The 26,164-nt window shown below is 38.5% G+C and overlaps 1 protein-coding gene across 3 annotated transcripts in view; it reads right to left on the bottom strand.

Annotated features, from left to right (window-relative positions):
- Nucleotides 1-920: 920 nt before the first annotated feature.
- SIAE (sialic acid acetylesterase) overlaps nucleotides 921-26,164 on the bottom strand; it is a 35,762-nt gene continuing 10,518 nt past the window's right edge. For all 3 annotated transcript variants that reach the window (XM_081278983.1, XM_081278985.1, XM_081278984.1), the window contains 8 exons: nucleotides 25,143-25,318; nucleotides 20,527-20,665; nucleotides 16,853-17,030; nucleotides 15,338-15,447; nucleotides 14,664-14,797; nucleotides 7,331-7,488; nucleotides 5,540-5,735; nucleotides 921-4,168 (listed from right to left, as the gene is read on the bottom strand). In XM_081278983.1, coding sequence (XP_081135109.1) covers nucleotides 3,935-4,168; nucleotides 5,540-5,735; nucleotides 7,331-7,488; nucleotides 14,664-14,797; nucleotides 15,338-15,447; nucleotides 16,853-17,030; nucleotides 20,527-20,665; nucleotides 25,143-25,318 — 1,325 coding nt within the window. In that variant the 3' untranslated portion in view covers nucleotides 921-3,934. The remainder of the gene's footprint in view (nucleotides 4,169-5,539; nucleotides 5,736-7,330; nucleotides 7,489-14,663; nucleotides 14,798-15,337; nucleotides 15,448-16,852; nucleotides 17,031-20,526; nucleotides 20,666-25,142; nucleotides 25,319-26,164) is intronic.

Below are 26,164 nucleotides of genomic sequence, written 5' to 3'. Positions count from 1 at the left end.
TGGGAAAAGATTGTAATTTTGATTTCAATTATAATTGTATATATGTATTTATATAAATATTTACAAATATGTATGGGGATATGTGAAATAATATTAAATGTTTTTGCTATGTACCAAGGTTTTTTAAAAACTTAGAAAACACTGCCAAAATGTATTTAAAGTATCTTTTCATCTACCAAATTGTTAAAATATTTTTAATTTGACAACATCCAATGTCAATAAGGGGTGGGAAAAAATACCTTGGTGGGAATGTAAATTGTTTCATCCTTTGGGAGCGTTAAGCTTGTAAGTATCACAATTTTAAACATACATTTTAACCTGTTACTCATGTTAAGAACCCTAAGAAATAACTGAACGAGTGAGGTATGATGTTTGTATGTAACATTCTTCATAATATTAGTTTAACAATGCAGATTTCTAAAATATCCATATGCCTATTTTAGGAAATTGGTTAAATAAAGTATAGGGATCCACAGCTGCAATACTGTAAATTTTTATTTGCATCAGAAAATTTTGGTAGAATAAATTAAAAACAGATTACAAAAGAATATACTACATAGTGTACAATATTTAAGCCAAACAAATCAAGTGCATGTTTACCAAAATTGTGTTTCCCTCTTGATGATCTGGGGATGATTTTTCTGTGTGCTTTTCTTCAGTAGTCCAAATCTTCTACAGTGATTACTTCATTTTCAAACAGTAAAAAGTTCTTTTCATTGGGGGAAATATACTGAATTCCTACAGAATGTTTTAAATTATTCAACCACTAAAATTCATTTACATGTGGCTTCATTAATATAAATTACCTAAACCAAATTTTTTACCCTGTGTATACCAGGTGACTGGGTGTTAAGCAACTTTGGCTTAGAGTTCCTGCCTGTGTTATGAGGAGCCACTTCAGAAACCACTCTAAATCTGAATTTCAAATCAAATAGAGCTTTATTTACCTGGCCAGGGACTACCACCCACCGTAGAGACTCAAGCTCTGTGGGAGGACAGCAGCTTCCTGGCCCAACCAAGGAGAATATAAGCACAAAAACCACAACTCAGGGACTTGCTTATTGTCATGTAAGCTAGCCAATCACAGAAATTAAAACATTAATAAGTGGGATTTGTGGGCTCTAGGCAGGATTGGACTTTTCCAGTCAGCAAGCAAGCGATAAACAGAAGCTAAAAAAGCATTAGCTTTACGGTTCACTTGACCACAGTCCCAGGTTCAAGCAGGTGCTAGACAGTCATACACTGAACTTGAGTGGGGGTTGGCGGGGAAGAATCTACTTCAAAGTCATGTAGACCCACCACAAGGGCATTCAAATCCAGGATGTAGCTCACTACCGCTGCATCCTGAGCAGGGTATAATTTGTGGGGTACAAAGTGCGGCAATTTTTTATAAGAAAAGAGCTTTAGTTTCTATTTCCTAGAAATGGGTCATGCAGTTCTCTCTTCACAGGGACAGTTTACAAAGAAACTAAGATGGAGTTTCTATAGTCACATCTTTTTACTCAAATGACTACAATGACCCTATTCCCGTAATCCCAGAAAGGCGGGAATTGTTGCAAATGACTAATGAGTCTCTACCAGAGCAATTGCTTTACACACTCAGTACTAGTAACTTATTTGATGCCTACTTACAACTACAGTTATCTTATGGCCTACATACACATTTTCATCTGTCATTTTACTAATATCTATAAACTCTGGCTACAAGATTAGATTAACATAGCAACTTGATCTAATGTTATCTATATTAACCTACTTGCTTATATTTATTTATAACTATACTGACACACTGACTTATCCTATGACTTAAATCCTTTGTTTTACAGAAACATGATTTTTCTACTATTACTTAGGTTTATTCCTGATGAACTTATGTCTTACTATTGCTTATCTGTTATCTTACCTTATTCCTATAGTCTTTAATCTATGTCTGTTGCTTACTGATTATCTATTCTATCTTGCTTTATACCTATAACCTATATCTATGACTTATTGATTATCTTGATCAGTTCACAGCTGCAGGCTACTTTCAAATTAGAATAGCCGTGAGGCCGTGAGTATCAGTGCACTGTGTTGGGGTTTTTAGCCCTCCCCCCTCCCTCCTTTCCCTCCTTCCCTCCTTCCCTCCTGACCTGCAGGAGAGATTGGGGGAGCATGCCCAGACGCGGAGGACAATCAGACGTGCTAGGGAGAACAGTCAAAGCAGGATCTCGTTTATTGAGAAAACACACACAGCTAATATAATGTACAAGAGCCAATCAGGGTAAAGGTCAGCAGGGTGGGGAGAGTTCACATGTACACCCATCCTACAGGCAGTAATGGGAGACCTGAGCTGTCCGTGAGGGCAAAAGGGTTCTGAGCCTATCCTAGAGGTGGTCCAATTTTTCACAATTTTTCATCACAACCCATGGCAATGCCTTCTGGCTAATCGCCAGGCGCTCTTAGCCCCATGTGGCCCCAGGACTGGGAAGCCGGTAGCAGCCAGCAAGTTAAGTTTCCTCTGTTCTAATGCAACATGCCCCATGTTACATCATGCCCTACACACTGGGCTGGGTGAGGAGTAGATAGTAACCTGACTTTTTCTTTTGAGCCTCTCTGTTACTAGGATTGTGGTTCCCATGGGGCCAGATGCATAAGAGGTCAAAGTATAAGCATTAAGAGTTAATTTACACTAGGAAATCCTCAAAAGGAGCCAAACTTCCTAGCAGAGTGCAATTTTTTTTTTTTTTTAGATCTTTTACCAAATAAAATCTTGACGTTGATAAAGCTATTCCTACTCTTTGGGATAGCACTAGAATCCCTTGAAAGGCTGATGTGGAGAAAATAGTGCTTATTGCATTAGTAGTATTCATTTTTCACATTAAATGGTAATTCTTTTAAGTCCATTCTTAACACAATTTTGACTGATTATAAAAAGATATACATCACTAATCACAATACTTTTATTCCCAACTTGTAATCAATATAGTTTTCAAGAGCCATATATCTGTTTTTAACCAACCAGTAAGCTGCATTATGATTCTTTTTATTTATTTTTAGGTGGTGCTGAGGATTGAACCCAGGGCCCTGCCCATGCTAGGCAAACACTCTACCTCTGAGCCACAACCCCAACCCCCTGATTCTTAATAGTATATACACACAAAAGCCCTCTTACATATTTGTCTCATCCACATTATTTTTCTGTAGGATTATCATGTAGCTTTCTTTCAAGCTAACTTTTTCCTTCCAGGTGGATTATCCTTAGTTAAACTCTTACCTTTAAAAAGCCTGAGACTCAGTTTTAATTCTTATGACCTATTTGGCTCAGTTAGCTCTACTTCTATTTGTCTTAGTCCTGATTCCTCTATCCCTGCTGTAACTGTCACCATGTGCCTGCACTGAGCTCCTACCATAGCTGTTTCTCTCCATTCTTTAAGGCATACCCTTGGCACTTTCCAATATGACTGCCCAAGTGTCTGGTTGGTTTGTTTTTTTCTATCACATAAGGAAAAACTTTTGGAAAACAAAATTTCTCACAGAAAGAGTCAATAATCACTTGTCGGAGGTTTTGTAAAAAACACGAAACCTAGCCTTAAATGGCCTTTAAAATTTTCTTCCAACCCTGAGATTAGACAGTTTGGGAGGAAAAGTATCAAAACATTTCACTCCCAAAAAAGTGAAGAAAGTGAATGACACTGAGGTTCAATTTGGTTGTAGTTCAGAATTTGCCCAAGACAGAGGCTCAGACTAACCAGGAGACAAACACAAGCATTTGAAGTTGCCCACCAGCCATGGCACTTCTAAGAATATAAAAATAGCCACATGATAGCTGAGAATTGTTCAACAAGGCTTTCTATCAATGTCCTCATTTAAAAGTAACAGTTGTCATTTAAACTTCCAAACGCCAAATTCTAAAAGTCACTCTTGCATCTAATTGTCATTTGGCAATCTTGTTCTAATGTCCAGGGACCTGGTCTAAGATGAAGGCAATGAAGGGAGGAGCTGGTAAGGTACTGCTGGGGTGATATAGTGGACACTGCTTATATTCACAGGGCCATAAGGTCCAGGCATAGCGAAGAGCATCCACAGTGCCATAACAAGAATTGATATCCAAGGTCAGGGTCTGGGTGGAGAAAGTGCTCATAGGAACCGGAAGCCACTTGCATTGATGGTCACTGCAACATGAGATCTAATAAGAGTTAGAAAATAGGAATAGATCAATTAGAGTGTTTGAAGAAACTGGGAATTACTCTTTCAGACAGACTTAGTAGGGAGGGAAGGAGCACGGCTTAGCTAAAACCCATTTCCTACAATAACCAGAACCTAGTCCAGGTTGAGTGTGGTTAACAAAACCACAAGTTGATAATGTAGTCCTGGCTTGAAGAGCACCTGCTTGGCATGCATGAGGCCTAAAATAAATAAATGTTCATGTGATTGAATAATTTAAATCAATAAATAAAATATCAACTTAGGAAGGCAAAGAAGCATAATCACATAAAGCATTTATGAAAGACACCCCTGAACATCCTTCTGGTGGTCCCTCTTGCGAGATTTCAAAGCAGCCCAGCTGTTCCCTAGCATTCCCAGAGGAGATGCACACTGAGGAAGGGCACAAAGGAACTTTGGACACTGTGCCTTTCTTAAGTCCAAAGGCAATCCAGAAAAGGGAACATAAATTATCCAGGACCCACAGTTAAATTCTTCCCTGACCTTACTGTGTGGTTCCAGAGCCAGATAATAGGCAGACAGCCAACAACTGACAAAGAGGAGAACTCAGAATCTATAGCTTTCTTGAGTCTAACTCCAACTAAACCTAGCATAGCAAGAAGCAAAGTGAGACAGATAATATAGTTAGGACTCTGGAGAAGCTGTAGCTCTAGATAAACCCATGTGTGAAGTCTAACAGTGTCTCACCTCCTCTGTTGCCATATTTTCATACACCCTCTCCTAGCCTAATGACCTCAAAATTCCCCAAGACAATCATTTAAACATTCCTCCAAGGAATGCCTCTACCCTGTACCCTCAACTACTTAAGACTCCTAATTACCCTCTTTAATCAATAGCCCAATTCCACTGCAGAATGATCCTTGCTAGGTATGAGAAAAAAAATAGTCTTGTTACATTAATTCATACTAAGTTACAATTTATCAAGCTTAAGCCTTTCAAGGGAGACACCAGATTTAAAGAATGTCTGAAATTAGCATAATAAAACAAAAAAGACACCCAAGGGTGAGAGGAATTTACTGGAGCCAGAATCTCAATAGGTAACCTAAAAATAAAACCCTACCCTGAGAAAAAAGGGTTGCTCTGTGAGGGAAAATAAGAAAAAAATATATCATTTAATAGGGGCCTTGTTTTCCCTTCCTTGATTATATCATCAAAATTGCCTCTAAATTAATGAATTAATAGCTGCTTACTTTTCTCTCAGATAAGGCCAACCCCCACCCATAACTATCCAAGACCTGCCACGTGGTTACATTGTAATGAAACATGCATGTAAAGAGCTCTTGACTCCTGACAAAATGAATCCCACCCCCTTTGTTTTTCCTGCTATTCTCACCTCAAATATTTTGTCATCCTGCCTCTGCACCTGGACTTGCTGGTAATAAGTGAGGTTGAGCAGTCCCTTGTGAGCCAAGAGTTCTATATTCTCAGGCAGTGGTCCTTGAAAGATCAAATTCTTCTCACCGTAAGCCACAACACGAGCCCCCAAGTGCAACCTATAGGCCACAGTCTCTTTATCTCGAGGGTGGATGCTATAGGATAAAGGAAAGTAGAGACCTTTGGGTTCTTAACAATAACCACATTGTTTTTCAAAAGAGATTATACAGAGCACCCTTTAAGAAGGTAAGAATGAGTTGCCTAAACTCAGTGCTCACCAGCTAGTCACCTTAAGAGAAATGTTAAATGGAAACTATAGATGAGGCTCTGGGCTTCCTATGGGTTCATGCTGAGAGCCATAGCTAAGTAAGAATGATGCATGGCAATTTCCTTGTCAGCCTACCCCATGTTGCTTAGAGGGAGGACTCTCCATTGTGGAAATGGGCTTGCCTTGGACCCAGGTCATTTGCAGTGACATTGCATGAAAGGTGACCCTGCTCAAGGACCAGGGTGGATCCGGGTTTAGGGAGGATCCTGCTGGATTAGGGTGGGTCCAGGTTTAGGTGTATCCTGCTGGGAATAGGGAGTATCCCCCCCCCTCCTTGGGTTTAGGGCTGTTCCAGGTTTAAGGTGGACCCTGCTGGGAATAGGGCGTATCCTGCTGCCTCAGGCGCCGGCCTGCTCCTTGAGTTCCCCGTTGAGTTCTCCCAGGATTCAGAGTATTTTGGGATGCAGAGCCCAGTGGAAGTGTGGATTTCCCCAGAACGTGCGTGTAGAGTGCCGGTGTGAGTTCGGGAATAAAGAATTGCTGTTTGAATCTACAAGATTGTGAGTGGCTCGTGATTTTGTGCCCAGCCAGACTGCGGCAGGTTCAGAATCCTTGAAGCAATAGATGGCTTAGAAGGAAGGAATAAATGGAGAGAGCAAAGGCATTGGAACTAACCCAGAACAGCTATTATAAGGCTATTTCCAGTCACTAAAAGTAGTATTTTGGGACTGGGGTTGTGGCTCACTGGTAGAGCGCTGGCCTAGCATGTGTAAGGCACTAGGCTCGATTCTCAGCACTACATATAAACAAATAAATAAATAAAGGTCCATCAATAACTAATAAAATTAAAAAAAAAAGTGTTTCATCTGAATCAACTGTTCATTATATTTGGTCCTCTCTAGCTTTTGTTTGTTCTTTCAGTAAATATCAAGTTCCTGCAACAATCTAGACTTTATGTGCTGGACTTCATTTTATATTTGAAATATCTCTGCATCCTACAGCTGGTGTGTAGTATTCATTGGAACTGTTCATGTTAGAATTCCATGGCCTGCTCTCACTGAAGCTAGTTGTGACCATATTATTTGGTTTGGGTTGGTTTGGCCAGTACACTGTGAGCAGAAATGACTTATGTTGCTTTTAGATGGAAGTACTTAAATGCCACTGTGAAACTTAAGGTGACTATGGAAGCACAGATCAATTTGGAACCTCTGTTTCTCTGGGTTTGTGAGTAACTACAATGAGCAAAGTCTCTGTTGACCTTCTTTGGACATGAAGTGTAAGCATGAAATAAATTTTTCTTGCATCAAGGTATTGAGATGTTCAGGGGGATTTTGTTATTGCAACACAACCTACCATAAATAAGTTATATATAAGACATGTAAGCTCCAATCCTAGTCCAATCCATCCCCTCACAAGTGAACACCAGAGTGAAGGACTATAGGCAAAGAACTTTCACCAAACAAAACCAAGAAGCACCCATACCTGCCAAAAGGTGAGTTCCTGTCACAAAGGTCCATAGCTACAGCCATGAAAGTGTTGGGCATCTTTAGGTTAGGGACAGAACCAAAATCCGCCGTTTGATGCCAGCGGATCTGAGGAAATCCATCATCTGAGTTGTCATTAGATAAATATGAAGATAACTGGAAAGTAAAGATTTTGTTAACTTTTATTGCATCTGAATTTTCAATGGAGTTTTTTTCACTGGCACACTGTGCTTTTACTTCATTTGTTTATCCAAAATCTCATTCAACAGTGTTTACTAGTTTCTGTTGTAGTAGAGTCTTTCCAGAGATGGAAGCAATGATTCCTCTCATCTCACATATCCTTTTACAATGCAACTTGCCACACCTCTCTCAAGAGTCTTATTTCTCCTCTCATTGAATTTTGGCCAGCCCTGTGATTTGCTCTGACCACAGAATGCTGCAGAATTGATATACACCTTCTGAGTCTTTGCCCTAAGAGACCTAGCTTCTGATTGATTCTCTTGGAACCATCCACTGGCCATGGAAAAATAGTCCAGCTACCCTGTAAGACAGATTATGCAGAAAATATTATGATCTTCATGAAAGACCATGAACATAGAAATAGAAAGACTCTAGTGTTCCTTCAATCTCAGCTAAGCAACTCATTATGTTAATTCTAGATCCTCCAGTCAAACTCGGCCATATTGAGTGAATCCAGCTGATATCACTGACAAAACATGGAACAAAGAGTAATCCTGGAAATAAAATGGATATTTTAAAGTTTTGTGGTAGTTTATTGCAAAGCAATAGGCAATTGATACATCTGTATATAATATAGGGCTAGGCCTTCTGGAGAAAAAGAAAAGCATGTGCTCTTTAGTGTATGGTACCTTCCATGAAAAACCTTATACCCACTCCATGTTGCCATGTGGCTTTGCAGTTCCTCCCTTAAGAAGAAGAATATATTTCCCCACCCCTTGAATCTGAGCTCAGCTGTGTGGTTTGCTTTGACCAATAGACAGAAGCACTGGTTAAGGTGTGATGATTCCTGCTCTCTCCAACAGACCTTGCATGGATCCACTTATGTCTCTACACTTCTACCATCATCAAGAAAAGGACATGGCTGAGTTAGCCTACTGCTCTGTGAAGAAGGATGAGAGCTATGCAACAGAGCTGCCCATCTAATCCACTCCAGCCAACTGGAGCAGAGCCACAGGGATCAGAAAGAACTCAGTGGAGCTTAGCCAATATCGCGCCCACCCCAGCTCCCAAACACACAAGCTATAATAGTAAAGATCATCCCATGCCATGAAGTTCTAAGGTAATTTGCTACAGGACAATAACTAGCTAATATAAAAACTAAAGCTCTGTTGGGAAGACATATTACATAAGAAATAAATGTAAGAAATGTTAATGAACAATAGCATAAAATACTATGGAATAAATAATAACAGTGATGGCCCAGACAGCAAGAGCTATACATTTTGAGTAGACCAAGATTATTATTATAGGAAAACATGGCCTCAGAATATGTAAGAAAAATATGAGAAGTCCCTCCAAGTAGTGCTGCTCATACATCAAATGTTAGAACCTTATAAGGAGATGTTTGAGAGTGTACAATCTAGCAGTACTGAGATATTGGTGACGGAAAGACAAAATTGGAAGGATAACCAGGCAAGTGTGTAGAAAGCCCTACTTTATTCTGTAAGCTATTGGGAACTACTGTAGAGATAAGAGTTGTACAACATTGTAAATGTACTTTATTCCACTGAATTGAACACTTTGAAATGGTTAAAGTTACATGGATTTCAATAGTTCACCACTGAAATTATTAAGGTAATTAAAGGACCATTTTAAAAGATTAATATAATGATTTTAACAGACTGATTAGTCAAGTAGCTACCATAATATTTATTATAGTTTATATCCTGAATATCCCTTAAAGGCCCATGTGGGAAAGACTTGGTCCCTCGCCTGTGGCACTATTGGGAAGTGATAGAACCTGTAGGAGGTGGGGGTAGTAGGAGGAAGTTACTGGAGGCATGCCCTTGAGGAGATATTGGGACAACAGACCTTCCTCTCTCTTCCTAGCCACCATGAGGTGAACAGGCTTCCTCCACCTCGTGCTTCCTGCTTGATGTACTGTGCTACTATAGGCCCAAACAAAACCAAGTGGCCATGTACTGAAGTGTCTGAAACAGTAAGCTAAAACCATCCTTTCTTCCATTTAACTTATCTCAGGTATTTTTTACAGTGACAGAAAGCTGACTTACTACAACATTCTAGGCACAAAAGACAAAGGTCTAACATAAAGGGATTCTAGTAGGAATGGGATTAAAAATGAGACAAACTGACAGCCATACAGCCAACTGAATATGAGGCACCAGAGAAAAGATTAAATCCATCACTTGGAATCTTTGACATCTGCTTGGGATCTAAGGCAAGCAGTACCAGAATACCTGTGGAATGACATTGTTCCAAAAGAAGCCTGTGAAAGATCAACAGTTCATGTAACATCAGTCATCTCATTTATTCATTAATTTTCTTAACAAAAGTTTACTGAGCCCCTACTCAGTGTCAAGCATTAATAATGGCCCAGGAGACAGAGTGTCGAACAATACATAAGAATCACTTCCCATGCTTGCATTCTAGTGGGGAGGGAAAACCAATAGACATTATAAGAAAATTGTATATCATATGAAAAAGTGATAAGTGCACTGGAAAAAAATAAGGAAAAGAGGAGAGTGCACGAGTTGAACAAAGACTAGGAAGAGGTAAGAGAGGACAATATGAAGATATCTGGGTGTGTTAGGCAGAATCCAAAGATGACATGTAATGACCCATCCTTATATAATACCTTGCTTTTAACCAACAGACAACCATGGCAAAAGCACTAGGAGTTTACTCCCATGATTATGTTATGTTACATGGCAAAGATAATGGGATTCTATAAATGTAAGTAAGTTCCCTAATCAGTTGACTTCAAGATCATCAAAAGGGAAAGTATCATGGTAAGCCTAAGTTAGTCAGGGAAGCCCTTTAAAAGAGGGTCTAGAAGTCAAGAGACTCTCTCCTGCTGACCTCCAAGAAGTAAGCTACCATGAGTTGTGTAACTTCAAAGAAATGAATTCTACCATTCTGCTGTTTTTCCCAGGAACCACTGAGATAACCAATGCATGCCTGGCCAGAGCACATATCTAATCATAAGCAAAAACATCTTACATTGTGACCTACTGTAAACCTACTTAATGATATAATAAACAATAATGTACTAATGGTGCCAGTGACCTAATGTAATCTAGTGTTGTGAATAAAACCAGCCTCTTAGACAAGCAGCCATTTTTGCCTCTGCATCTTGCCTTTGTCTCCTTTTGTTTCTTTACACCAACAGTCATGTGAGCTTGGAAGAGAACCTCAAATCTCAGATGAGATTTAGCCCTAGTTCCAGCCAACGAAAGGCATCAACCTACCCTCTCTCTGTCTCTCTCTCACCAACCATACTCTAATGATAAATCAGACCCCAAATTGGGGAACAGTTTAGTTTGGGCTAGTACCCACATTGTCTTTTGACTCCATTTCAAAATCTCTGACCCCATCAGAGGCACTGCATTATAAACAGACTCTTCCACCGTCATTTTGCTCACATAGCCCAGGAAATACCTGCCATCATCTGTATAAACTTGGCCCAATGAAGCTTTGAAGAAAAGAAGTTTTTACTTTCCAAGTGGATCCAGAAAGACTGGAAAACCTGGACAAGTTGCAACAGTAGCAGGAAGGAGTCTTGGCTATGACATGGAACTAAGGGGATATTTCAGCTCTTATTAAAATTCTCCTAAGCAAATCTGCCTTTCCATGTCAAATGATAAAGGACACTGGAGCTTCACAGTGGAATCTCATGAAAACTAGAAAAGGGAGAAAAGATCCAGTGAGTCACCCTACTTCTTCCACAAAACACCCAAAGACTGAAAACAGAGCCATGTTCACCAGCTACTGCCATGAGAATCACAGCAGCAAAGCCACCAGAAACAGTCTGCAGTAAGTAGTAGCCTGAAGCTCAATGAGACCCAAAAGTCTTTTCCCAAAATGGCAGTTTGCAGAGAATTTCTGCAGCAATTGTTTATTATTTAATTGACTGCATTACTCGGCACTGGCCACCTGGGGGCACCAGCATACTCCACACCCAGATGAATTCTTGTGTTTTTCCTAATCTGCTGTTCAGTCTCCCACTATGATTAGTAGAAATATTGTGCCACTAATGAATGCATATGCCAGCCAAAGAATATGAAACTGGCCACATTAAGATTTTACAAATAGGGGCTGGGGATGTGGCTCAAGCGGTAGCGCGCTCGCCTGGCATGCGTGCGGCCCAGGTTCGATCCTCAGCACCACATACAAACAAAGATGTTGTGTCCGCCAAGTACTGAAAAATAAATATTAAAAAATTATAAAAAAAAAAAAGATTTTACAAATAACACCGCAGTTTGTAGTCTGTTCCTCCAAACCCCCTTTTAAAAAGCATACCCCTAAGGATCCAGGTCCTAGCCTTCTGCTCATCTTTCTCTCATGTTCTGGTAACCTCTCTACCAATAACTCTTCAATACACATGTAGCCCTGGTCTCTCCATAGAGCCAAAGGTCTGTATCTTTTAACTGTGCTCTCATTATTGGAACCATCATTTCAAACTAAATATTTCTATAAAGCCAATTAATCCCTCCTAACAGAACAACTGCCCCCCCCCATTCTGATTTCTTCAAATAATAATAAACACTAAAATTATCTGGCCTATGTCAGGTTACATGAATTAAGTTATTTAATACCTAAAATAACAAAGAGGTTCAATATCTTATTCAAAATCACAAAACTTAAGGTATTAGAGCTAGAATTTTAATCCAGGCCGTCTAGCTCCAGACCCAGGCTCTAAACCATTATTTTTGTCATATTGGATATTTCCTTTTGAATATATGTGTGTGTGTGTGTGTGTGTGTGTAGATATGTGTGTGTGTATATATACATGTATATATATATACACACATATATACATATTTTTTAAAGAAATATATATTTTTATATTTCCAGTTTTCCACGAGTAACCAACATATTTGTATTAGTGATGATAAAATTAAAGCCTGGAGGTTAAGAACTTGTAAACTAAAAAACATAAAGGGGATCTCAGTGACATATTTCTAGCACCTCACAGTTATTTAATTAGTATTCAATACATACTTTTGGTTTGAATTACTCAAATCATGTTCAAATTACCACATACATAGGCTAAGAGAGAAAAAAATACAGTAATACAGAACTGGTAGCAGGAGCTGCTGTTTGGAAAATGAGAATCTTGTTTCAAAGTCAAAATGTAAGAAAAAAGAAATAATCACAAAAGCATTTTAAGTGGAAAGAAGGTCTATAAAAAGTCTTTACTCAAAAACAAAGGAGGGCAGGCCTCAGTGGCACACACTTGTAATCCTAGCAACTCAGGAGGCTGAAGCAGGAGGAATACAGGTTTAAGGCCAGCCTCAGCAAATTAGTGAGACCCTTTCTCAAAAAATAAAAAGGGACTAGGATTGTAGCTCAGTGGTAGAGTACCTCAAAGTTCAATCCCCATAACCACAACAAAATAGATGGAGATATAATAAATCAGGACAAGGTGGAGGAAATGGGAGAATGGTAAGAAGAAAAGTGTTTGTGGGATTCAGGGAGACAAATGTCTAAACTATATATGTCCCATTCATATTGTAAATCTATCTCTGCTACTGCACTGTAAGTTAGAGCTTGTTTTCATAACACTTTATGTGTTTAATTTCCTATGTTCCAAAAAAGCCAGAACTACCACCCTTCTAAAACATCAGATCTTGGGACATGTGAACAGTTAATACAAGTTAATTATGAATTTGGTCAAGTATATTTATTCCTTTTCCAAGGCTGAAAGCAAATATTTCTAAACTAGTTACCTCTAATCAAAAATATGGTTTATCTTGATTTTCTCATTTCGTGTATTAAGACATTATTAAATGAGTGCCAACCAACTAGATACTAGGAATATAATAAATGTGATCCAGGAAAATATGGCTATGTGCACAACTTATATGCAAGTAAAAATAAAAAGGAGAAGTAAAGGGTGCTAAGAGAACACATTATATGGGGGAGGAAATCCAACACCAGACTTTGGAGAGTCACAGAAGGTTTACTAACTAATATCTAGGCTAAGGCCGAAAGAATGGTTAAAATTAGCAAGGAAAACATGGGAAAGAAATGCTGTTCCAGGCAAGAAACATGGACAGTGTCTATGAGTAGAGACAGTGGCACATTCTGGAGGGTAGAATACACAATAGCAAGTAAGGGAGGATATAAAGATCCCATGTAAGATGCTAAACGTAAAAATTTATATTCATAAATTTCTACAGAAAAATGGGGATATTTTCAAAACCTTATAAAGGTGTAGCTTTTGACCCAGGAGTTTCATTTCTGGGAATTTATCTTATGGAAATAATTAAGCTATAAGGAATCAGCTACAAAGAAAACAAATATGCCACTACTTATAAAAAGCAAAACATTGAAAACAACCTAAGTAAGAACCTATCTATTAAGAACTTATCAAATATATCAGAATTAATTCTACTGTCATCTGTAAATAAAAAGAACAAATAAAAAGTTTTTACAAAGGGAAAAAAAAAAAGAACTCATCAAACCCAGGTCCAGTGTCCCATGCCTGTAAAATCCCAGCTACTCAGGAGACTAAGGCAGGAGGATCATAAGTTCAAGACTAACCTGGGCAATTTACTGAGACCCTGTCCCAAAATAAAATAAAAAGGGCTGGGGATGTAGCTTAGTGGTAGAGCACCCCTGGGTTCAATACCACTAAAGTATAAAAAATTTTAAAAAGAACTCAGTAAATACATTATAATACAACCATATATCAGAATATTCTGCAATCGTTATAAATTGTGTGAAAGATTAATATTTGTTGACATTAAAAATGGTCACAGCACATTAAGATAAAAAGCAAGATAGGATATAGTATTGTGGAATGGATCCTCTTTCAAAACTATGAGCAGAAAGTCATCTTATCTTTATATTATAGAATTCTCACTGGTTTTAGCTTTTCTTTTTTCTTTTTTTGCTTATCTCTTTAATAGTTTTTCAGAGAACTTTTTTTAATAATAAAAATATATCAGTTGCTTATTGATTTTTTCAAAAAGATTGTCTCATCAATGAACTCATGAATTAAGCCTTAATTCAGTTCTAGTACTGGCACACTATGAAGGGGGAAAAAGGAATATGAATTCCAGGAAGAGAGCTAAATAGCACATCCTACACCAATGCTCATAAACCCTCTTCCTCTCGATACATACCTGGACAAATCCAAATGGGAAGAAACGTTCTGTCTGCCCCTGGGAGCCATGATGGAAGGTTTGGCGCCAGTCTTCAATGAGTGCAGGGAACGTGCAATTGTATAGGTCCCTGTTATAATTCATATTGGACTCCCCTAAAAAAGCAGCCAAAATCGTGAAAGGAGTCTGGAGTAGAATTAAGAATGGCTTACATTACCGCCCTTCCCCTATCCTTCCTTGCCTTGAGAAAGTAGCCTTCCCACAGTGCTTAGGAGTGGCCTTGTGACCTTCTCTAGCCAATGAGGCCTCAGCAAAAGTGATGTGGGCAAAAACTTGAAAAGTGCTTCAGCTTTGGGCTTCACTCTCTTGAAGCAACTGGACCCCTGAAACTACTATGCAAATAATAAATGAACCGGCTTGTGAAGGAAGAAAGGCCACCTGAGAACCTGGTGCCCAGCAGATAGCCCCAGTCAAGAGATCTGAGAAAGAGGCTTGCCAGGTGGCCAAAGATATGTAAGAAAGCTCAGGGGGAATTAGCTGAAGCAACCCAGACAAAAGAATTACACTGCTAACCCAGAGAATTGTGAACTAAATAGAATTGCAAAATTATTGTTTTAAGCCACTAAATTCTAGGATGGTTTGTTACACAGCAAAAGCTAGTTATATGATGGACAATCAACAAACAGAGCACTCACCCTGGTACCATATCACCCCTTTCAGAGTCATATTTTGTAGCGGATGGATCATGGCATTCCAGAGAACAGAGTGCTCACTGGGACCAGTTACAGAATCCTGTGGAATGGGCCTATAATCAATAAGAAATACATATGTCACCAGAAAGCTAGTGATTAATCACATGATGATCCCTAAGCTAGGCATCTATCCACTTCCACATGGGACAAACTTCTGATGAAAGCAACATACAAGTAAATTGGTTACTCAGTTTCACTTGAAAACATGTAATTAGTCTTTGAATTTCACCTCCAGGTTCTTCCTAGGTTAAGGGTGTCTTTCTATGAGTTCAGAGTGGCCATACCAATTTCCAGATGAGATGAGTGAAACCAGAAGGGAGAAGTGATTCCCTGTGAGATTCTCACACAAGCAACAAGTTTATCTACTACTCAATGGATGAAGACTTAGATTGATTTAAACTTTTTGTTTTTATAAGCAATGCTATGATCATCTTCCTTTTAGCTTAATCATTGCATGCATGCTTAATTATTTCCTTAAGATAAATTTCCAGAAATGAAATTGCTGGGTCAAAAAACATTTTTTAAAAAAAACTTTGAACAGTCTCAAATTTCCTTATAAAAAATGTATGTGAATTTATCTTCAAGTAGCTGAATATACCCACTTCTCCACACCCTTATCCTTCGCATCCCCAGAGGTCTATAAGGCCTAGACTTCAGACCACCACCCCCCACCATGTGCTAGATCTGATCCTTCCTCCTATTCTACTAGAGGTCATTCTTTCTGCCCAAAGCTAATGTCTTCACTCTCCCTCAGGCAAGCTTTTACTCAAACCCTATCAAGAACAAAGTCCATCCTCCTCCCAGAGTGACTCAGCCAGTGTCCAGGACAACATGTCACATCCTGCTCATTTCCATGTGGGCATTAGTATCAGGATTTTTATTAACTAGCCCTTTCTCCCCTATACATTCTGTCTGATCCAGATTTTCCTACATGGGCTTTCAAAGTAAGTATATTAACATAGTTTTTAGTACATCTTCATTCATTTGTTCCTACACTATTTTATTCTCCAGGAAATACAGCCTAATGGTTAGAAGCACACACTGGAGCCAGAATGTGCCACTTACTAATCATGTCCATAAGCAAGTTCCTAAACCTCTCTGAGACTTCATCTTTATCCATAGGATGTTAATAGTATTCTATACTTCAAGGAGTTGCTCTGAGTACTAAGTGAATTAATATATATATAAAGTACTTAGAACAGTGCCTGGCATATAGGAAGCTTTCTGTAAGCATCAGGTATGGCTATTACTAAGGAAAAGGACCATAACTCCTTCTTGGCATGTTCTCAGATGATTGTGGTGGTGATGACACCACACTTCACCTGTGTGTGAAGAAATTCCATACATTCAACACATATGTGGGCATTCAACATATACTTAACCCCCCAACAAAGACCATGACCTTCTCTCTTACATACTTCTCTGGTAGGCTTTCTTCCAGGAGAAATTCTTTCTTACCCTTGATTAAGAATTCCACAGGCTTTCAGGGACCTTCCAGATGACCAGGCTTCAATGGGTGTCCCACCCCAGCTGGAGGAGATCAGTCCAATGGGATATTGCAGAGTGTCATATAGGTAACGCCCAAAGAGCCAGCACACTGCTGACATGTACGTGAAATTTCCCTGGCCTAAGTTTTCTGTCCAAATAAACAGTAGAAAAGGGGAAAGAAGTGGATACAATATGAGCTACAGCTACTAGATGGGTCTAGGTGAAAAGAGTGAGTTTGGATCATCCCTTCTGTACCTTTCTGAGACATGGAAAAGTAAGATAAGATTGAGAGGCAATGAGAAAATATAGCACCAAGACCAAGCATCTCTCAAACCTTCCCTAAGGAGAATCTTATCCAAAGGGAATACTATAGCCTTAGTGATGGTTTTCTTTTATCTGTCTTCAATTTTTTTCAGATGCTTAAAATGCTTCCCATAATTAGGAAATAATGCTCTCAGCCTGGCACAGAGGCGAATAACAATTTTACTCTCAATCTGAGTATAAATAATATTCTTACATAATCAGGGAGCCAAGACTCTCCAGCCAGGCAAACAGGTCTCCCCATTTTTTCCCCCATCTCCTCAGGTTCCTTAGAATCTAAGAATGTTAATACTCCTCCTAGTGGGTAAAAGTGGCACAAAGGCCCCTGGGTTCCTATATTATCCTTTTTTCTGCCTTTGTTCTTACCTGGCCACTCATTTCTTCTTTTCTCCGTGGAAGGGAAAAGCAAGGATACAATAGGTAGAAAAGAAATGTGTATTTTTTATGAGTGGTTTTATAGTCAATTTTATAGCTATGGTAATTAAGACATGGACACATAGTGATAAGAAGTCTGACCAAAAGGGAAAGCAACAGAAATGAAAACCAGTGCTTAAATTTTCAGGAATCTAAACTGTTTGTCCATATTTCCCAGTAACCAACACAGGCTAGAGTGAACAATTTCCATGTTATAGGAAAGTTGACAAAGAGGGGAACATGCATGTACACACAACTGATAGAATCAAGTCAACCCAACATAAGACCTCCTGGCTTAGCCCTGTGAAGATCCAAATTCAACACAGTATAATGCTGGAACCCCAAAAGTTGATAATAGAATAGTAGAAATTCAAATCAATTTCAAATCAGTTAAAATTGATTGAGCACCTACTATGTGTCAGGAACTACTAGATGGTTGAAATATAGGAAAGAAAGAGATCTGAAAAGACTTCTCTTCTTAGGTTTGCAGTTTACAGAATAAGATGAATATTCTGCTGAATAAAATACAAAGCAAAATACATTAAGTGCCTCAGAAGATACAAATAGTTATTAAGGAATTTTAATACCAAATAAAAAATGTCAAATGAAAGTCAGATCATGAAAAGCCTGATAAAGACTGACCTCCCCTCCCCTGTGCTTCCATAATCCCAATACCTAGCTCTATCACTATATTTCACTACAATAACCCACTCAGTGTTTCCCTCACCCACAACACCACTAGCCACCTGAAAGTAGGTCTTCATCTTCCTCACATCTGTATCACCAATGTCTAGGACATAATAAAGTGTCAGTAACTGTATATTGGCTGTTGTTCAGTAGCTGTGGTAGCTGGTTTAAAGTGGATCACTGATGGGTAGGTAGAAGATAACAGTAACTAGGAGGGCTGAAAGGAGTGGAGAGACCTTGAAGGATAGACAGAAATTTAATAAGCAGAACTATGATTCTAGGCAGGAGGAAAAAACGTGTTAAAAGCATGTGAAATAGGAAATATCTGAAAGTATTTGGCTGAAGCAGAGATTTAAAAAGGAGAATAGTGAAGGTAAATCTGGAGGGGAGGTTGGAGCTACATCTTGAAGTAATGAAAATGGAAAGCAACTGGAAAATGAGAATGCATGGCAAACAGAAAAAAACACAAATATGTGCACAGCCTAATCCCTGGAACCTGCAAATGTATATTCTCCCACGGCTGAAGGGCTTTGTAGATGTGATTAGGGTTAAGGGATTGAGACAGGGAGAGTGTTCCGGATCAACCAGTTGGGTCAAATCTAATTATATGAGTCCTTAAGTCAGAGCAATGTGCCAATAGAAGAGTAAGAAGAGATTTTAACTGTGGGAGAGATGTGACCCACTATGCTTTTCTGCTGAGATCCACATTGCCTCTTTCAGGTTATTACTGAAATGTCACCTTTTTCAATTGGGACTCCCCTGGCCACTCTAAATTGCAAGCACTACCCCATCCCAACCTATCCTTCCCTACCAATCCTTCCATATGGCTTCCTTTCCCTGCTGTATTTTGTTTTACTTTTGTCTCACTAGCACACATAATCATCTAACCTGTCCTATAATGTCCAAATTTATTCAGTCTGAGTTCAGAGAGCAAAAGGAAATGATTCCTGAGTTTCAGATAACACATAATAACACATAATAAGAGTTCATAAAGCAAAAAAAAAATTATCCAAAAATTAACCTGAATCCGTTCTGTTCCAGAGCTCTTATAGGGGGAGAGTTCAGACAGTGTGAGGCAGAATACCATCAGATACTACATATGTGATTTACTAATTATTCAATTTTCCATATTCCTTCACACTAGACTGTAAGTACCATAAGATCGGGTATTCTTGTCTATTTTATTGACCACTACACCCACAGCAATTAGAACAGTTCCTCGACCATAGTGGGCACTTAGATATTTGCTGAATATATTAGCTCTTGAAAATGTAGGAGAAACTGAGGTCACCAAGGTAAAGCATATATGGACAGAAAAGAAAAGGACCTAGAAAGAACACAGGAACCACATTTGAAGAAAGGTATTAGAAAAGCAAAGAACAGGGAAGAAGATAACAGGAGAAATAGAAAAAGGAAGTACCATGCAAGCTAGGAGGAACATGCAATTTCTAGCAGGGGTGATCCACAGAGTTGAATGCCACAGAGGTCTATGGAGTTCAAAATGAGAAGAGTAGTAGCCTTGAGTTGAACAAATTGTTGAGATGGAAGCAGAAACCAGATTATAAAAGAACCATGGCAAAGTCATGAAAAGAATGAAAACAAAAGATGTTCTAGAAAACTATAACAAAGTAAAGGAGAGAGATGAGGCTTCATGAGAAGGGTGTTATGTTCAACTTTCTTTGTTAGAATAAAAGGCTACACTCTGTGTCGGGATTATGTGTCCATCTTAGTCACTGCTGTGTCCTTGGGGACTAGCACAGAGCTTGACACTGAGAAGGCATGAAATAAAAGATTCTATGCTGAATAGACAGTGGGGGAGAGAACTGAGCCTAAGGGATAAGAGAAGGCCCTAGAAGTAAGAGCCATCAGAATTAGCCCTGAAAGGATACCAGTCAATTGTCCTTAAACACAGAAAAGAAGAAAGAAAAAACAGAGGGTTAAGGCAATAGAGAGAGATACTAGCACAGCTCATGCTGAATAGCCTCAATATATTCACCAAAACTGAAGGAAGAGTCTTTTCCTCAAGGAAAAGGTCTTTTGGAGTCTTGGGGGAAAAAAAAACAAGTGAAACATGACTATCAGGAATGGAATGAAGAATCAATAACAAATAAGAAAAAAGATAATTCAGTAATAATAGCTGAGAACCACATTGGGGCTTACAGATTCCACTTAAAGCACTGACCCATCTTTAACATACAGTACATGCTAAAGTGCTCACATACCAGAGGTAGGTTTAGACCATGGCAAGTCAACCGCATCAAGGTCCTCCAGCTCCTGCTCTGCCTGAATGAGCGAGACAGAGAAGATGCGAACAGACTGATAGGCAGCAGCACTGGACAGCTCCCTTGTAGCATTAAATATCTAGAAGAGAAATTGAAATGTTATTTAACCTAATGGGTGGTGAACTCGCTGCCACCTCTTAGGAAATACTTCCTACCCACTGAGTTCCTTCTGAGCCTTCAATATACTGAAATTAAGTGAAATAACCCGAACTGGTAATGAGCTGGACTGAACCACCTTGATCCACTTTGATTAAAAGAGACCATGATGAATCATGTTCCAAGGAGGATTTGAATGTAATGAACCCAATGATCTTAGGAAGCAGGTCTATGATAGACAAGAGGGGGTTGCAGTACTTTAGGCTAAATATTGACTAGTAAGTAGAGACCACTGGTATCTTAAAACTAAAATACTTCTGCTCTGAAAAATTATCTGATAATGGAAAGCCATGGCAAGTAACTTCTTTTTAAAAAATAATGCTTAGAGAGCCTATATGGAGCCAAAAAGGCAATGGGGAGGTAGATTTATGTAATATAATCCATATCATCCAAGAAAAGTGTATTCAAAAGAAACACACCTGGAAAGTGATAGTTGAAACATACTGGAATCAATCTCACAGTGCATACATTCTCATCTTGTCATGCTAAAAAAAAAATCACTAGAGAAGAGCATGGGTGCATGGCAACCTGAAAGGTGGTGTTCAGGATAACAGCTCAGAACAGTCCCAAGAATTTAAACATAGAAGATATATCACATTATACTAAATCATTTATGAATCCTCATCAGTTACCAAGAATATGACAGGAGTGGCTAAGGGCTTTTCTGGATAAGAATATGTGTACTATACTGAGTAGTTTATTCATTAGTCCTATTAAACCTCATTCCTCTATGAGGTATACACTGCCATTTCCTTAAATCCTAATTTTTTAGTTAAGGTTTTCCTTTATTTTAAAAAGAACAGATAGACAATATCTTGCTTTACCTTTTCAGTTATGTATTTTCTCTTGACTCTTCCTTAACCCCCTGAACTAGTCCTGCTTCTCCCAAAACAAAGGGCCAAAGGAGCTTGAGGAAGCCCAGTTACCATTAGCCCCAGGGAACAGGCGCTCCAGCTGAGTCTGGACCGCCACAACAAGCAGCACAGAAGGCTGGGATACTTTCCATTGGCCTCCAGCCACAGAGTGTGCAGCTGGCTTGCTCTCCCTCCCACTCACCATGGAGAATACAGCTGGCCCTCCAGCCCACAGTAGAAAAGAAATGATGGAGCAGCCAGAGTGCCCCCATAGAGAATTTCATTGAAATATGCTGCCCCTGGAATCATCTTTTGACTTGTCACTGAGCCTACTCTGGCCAATGATATGGCCAGATGCAAATGAAATGGCTCTTTTGGTCACAATGGGAACTCTGGTCTGAAATGCCTTCTGGGTAGCAGCAGCTCCAGCCTGTCCAGGTAACTGGTCTTCCTACTTTCAGGACAGATTATACAGTCTCAGTAAAATTCCACAGGAAATCCAGGCCTGTTTCTTCAGGATCTTGCCTGGCAAGGTTAATGTGAAATAAACATTCAAAAGTAAAAACAGGCTAATGCACTCACAGTATATTCTGGCAGGGAAATTATTTTTCAGAAGCAAGTACCTGTAAAAAAGTCTCCTCCCTTGGAATTCAGTTCTGCACTAAGCACGAAGGATCATATGTTGCTTCCATGGAAACAGTGGATGAAACTGCTTTCATCCTCTCCACCCACACTAGCTTCCGCACTGACTGGGAACTCAAGCGCCTCATGGCAATGAGATGCCAGCTTGGGGAGGGAGCATGGGAGAACATGCTACTTGTCTTTTAGACTCGTTGCTAACAATTAGTGTACTGCCAGGCCAATGGAGTCAGAGTGGCTGGCATTCTCCTGTATTGTTACCAGCACATGGAACTGGATCCAAAACATTGCCTGGAAAACTTCCATTTTCAAACTCACACTTGTGTGTTATTTCAAGCCAGAACTTGAAAATCACAGAAAGTGTTAACAAAAATGGCGATGGGGAAAATTTTTCTGCTGTACCTGATGACAATTACTTCTGAAACTGGTAGCCTTTCCCAATATTACTAGGCCTTTTTGATGGAAGCATTTCCTCGGGGATATTGGCAGCAAACTCAGGAATAAAGAGATTTCAGGAAGATTTTCATTTAAATGACACTTGGTTTCCCTGCTGATGAAAGGGAAGCCTTACTCCATCTGCTGAGATCAGATTTCATCTCATCAAACACCTCAGTGTAATTATTTTTCTACCAAGTATTTAAATGAGGATGTAAATGAAGACCAAGGTATTTGAAGTCATTAACACTGCTGAGGCTGAGGGAGAGCACTGCTGCCTCTCCAGGGACCAGACCGTTAGCCATCAAAGCAGCTGCTCACCGGTGTTCATTTTGTAACCTTTATACCACATTCTTGAATTAATGAAGACGCATCAAGAATCTATTTCCTCAGAGGATCTTGGCATGGGGTCTGCATGGGAGAACAAGGCATGCATGTGAGAGCATGCATATATGAATGTGTGTGTGCATGCACATGCATGCATGTGAAGGACACAGAGAAAATTACTGACTTAAAAGAATTTGGATATTCTGTAAGTTACTTTATATTCTACTATAGCATAATACAGTTATCCTAAAGTTGACATAATAACTATAAAGAAGCCAGTCATCAAGACTCCTGTGAATCTTTTACTGAGATATGGTACCAGTCCTTCCTTTCTAGATTTTAATTTCTCTACTGGTAAACTAAGAATATGGGGAGTGACAACCTATGGAGAAATGGGTTTCCTGTCTGATATTGGCCATCTTTTTCTAAGCCTAACAAGAAATATCCAAGTCTTAAGACCTACCCTGACTTAGGAGGCAACAGATGAACATTTAGATTTTTCTCCATTTATAAACATCTCACTCAGTGTTATAAATAACATTCAATTTTAAAATTCCACTTTACCCTAACAACAAGATGGGCATACAATCTGCCATTTCCTTCTTTGAATGTGAAAAGTGGTAGGTTATAGTGAGAATTTTACCTCCTCAGAAAAGTCACATGGGAGGGAGGGAAAGAAAGACAGTGTTTGATGCAAGCTTGAGTGCATGCATGTTTTGGGGGGAGGTTGGGGGGGAACCTGTAGGGGGAAAAGAAGCAAAAGAATAAAAGGGGAGTCATAGATCCTTCTGATCAAAAAAATAAGATTCTACTGACTGTTAAGAGACTAGAAAACTTGGCTTTCAGTACCATCAGCACCTAAAATTCTGTCTTGCAAACCAAGTGCATGGTTTAAAATAAAAAATTAACACTTGGATATTTCAGATGGAATTTTTTTTTGTTCCCCTACATCTCAGAGCTCACAGCACTAGCTTAGTACAGAAGATGCTTAAGAGTAAATTCTAGGCAGTAAGAGTGTGTTTACTCGTAACAATCAAGATCTGATTTAGCTTGACAGAAAATGGGATAGGATTCCTTGGCATAGACTGCTATTGAGAAAGTGACTATATAGATACAAACAGATCTGGTCCATGCCTTTCTGTGCAAACATGGAGCTGTAATTAGAGCATTAAGGAAATTACTGTTTTCCTCATTGAGTTAACAGCAATTCCTCTATACAAAATCATGCTTTCTATCAAGAGATAAAGCTTCAATTTTATGTTCATTCACCTAAATTAAAGAGTCTAGTCAAAATTCAGTTTAATAAGCATTTCAATTCAAAAGTTTTTCATATATTTAAGTAAGGCAAGAACTATAAAAGATAAAATATTGGTTAGGAAAACCTAAATATAAGAATTGAGATTCTTGGGGCTGGGATTGAGGCTCAGAGGTAGAGCTCTCGCTAGCACACATGAGGCACTGGGCTTGATCCTCAGCACCACATAAAAATAAAATAAAGATATGTGTCCACCTATAACTAAAAAGTAAATATTAAAAAAAAAATTAGATTCTGAATTAGAAAACTAATGATGAAATGAAGTAGATATGTCCAGAGTGAGATCTTTTCAAATAGCATTATTTAGTAATAGGGTTTTTTTTTTTAAGCCACTAAGAAGAAATTATAAGAATAGAAGCTAGAGAAGAAAAAAGAGACTCTAATCTGAAAGGACTAAAATAAAAAAAAATTTCAAGAGAGCTGAATTGAGATCATGATCTAATTATAGAGATTTTAAACCTCAAATTTAAATATTTCTCAAAGATGGGAAAGTGTATAATGAAGGAAGGAAAAAATAAATAAATAAAAATAAACTAGAAAAGAAACTCAGATTGGTAGAAAGAGTAAGGGAAAACAGAAACATTTCCAAGTTCTTAACCTGTTAAAAAAACAAAGTATAGAAACATATTAGTGCCAATCAATTACTGCCAATTTAATCAAACTTACTTATTAAGGTTGTTAAATTTAATTTACACATGAAGGCACTTAGAACAGATCTTGACACATGGTAAATACTTAATAAATAGAAACAGCCTTCCTTCTCCTTATTGCACCCTTTTCTTCCTTCTTTATCATCAATATTATTTATTGTTACTACTCTGGAACATTACCTGTAATACAGTCATCTGCATGTTACTCTGCCCACTGCAAAGCCAGACATCTCCAAATAAGATATCATGGACTTTCAAGGTAATATTTCTTGTCCCAAAAGTCTGTTGTGCCATCATTTCAAAAGGTCCACCAGGCTTCATAGGATCCAGTATCACCATCCAGGTATTAGAGGGTGCTAAAATAACAACAGGTCTCCAAGGGGTTAATCAGTCAATCACTTCAAATGAAATTAAAGCCCAGTTATACTCATTTATAGCTATTTCCAGACTCTGTGATAAACTGTATTCAAAGTTATAAAGATTGGCCATATTTCAGAAAAAATAGAACTGACAAGAGCAGTAGCATTTTTATCTGTAATCTGTACCAATCCCTTCTTATTTTTAACTGAAATAAGTTGCCCAGTTATAATCCTAAATGAGGACAGACAAAAATACACATAGATTAAAATTCAAGGGAATTTAGTATTAAAAAAACATAAAACAGAAATTCTTGTTACACTATCCAACTGTCAATACTAACATAATCTAATCTTTTCTCTGCACCCCAAACTAATTTGTAATTATCCAATCAAATGTGAGCACAGATTATAGAAAAAAATCACTTATAATCTGAAACTCTCCCTTATAGTACAATCACCCCTCTTATCAACCCCCTCCTCCTCTCATGTTCCTAACAAGAATTAATACCACCAGTGGTGCTGGGTTCTCCTACAAACAGGTGCATGAAGAAACTGATTCATCAAAAATTAGTGGGATGAAAATAAGAAACTAGTAGTGTAGTGGAAGGGAAATTGACATGATGGGAGGAGGGAAGGACATGAAATGAAATCTATCAAACTATGCTATGTCCAGATATGAATTTACTGCAATGAATTATATATGTGTGTAGTATAATATATAATATATGTATATATTATATATGCATATGTAATACATAGTAAATATATAATAAATCAATACATATAAACAATTGATATATATATAATTATAATGCATTAAAACAACAATGATAATAATATAAG

The sequence above is a fragment of the Spermophilus citellus genome (assembly GCF_964194105.1).
Source record: "Spermophilus citellus genome assembly, chromosome: 2".
NCBI classification, from domain to species: domain Eukaryota; kingdom Metazoa; phylum Chordata; class Mammalia; order Rodentia; family Sciuridae; genus Spermophilus; species Spermophilus citellus.
The sequence above is the reverse complement of the archived record's forward strand: the minus strand, read 5'-3'. Positions and strand labels throughout refer to the sequence as shown.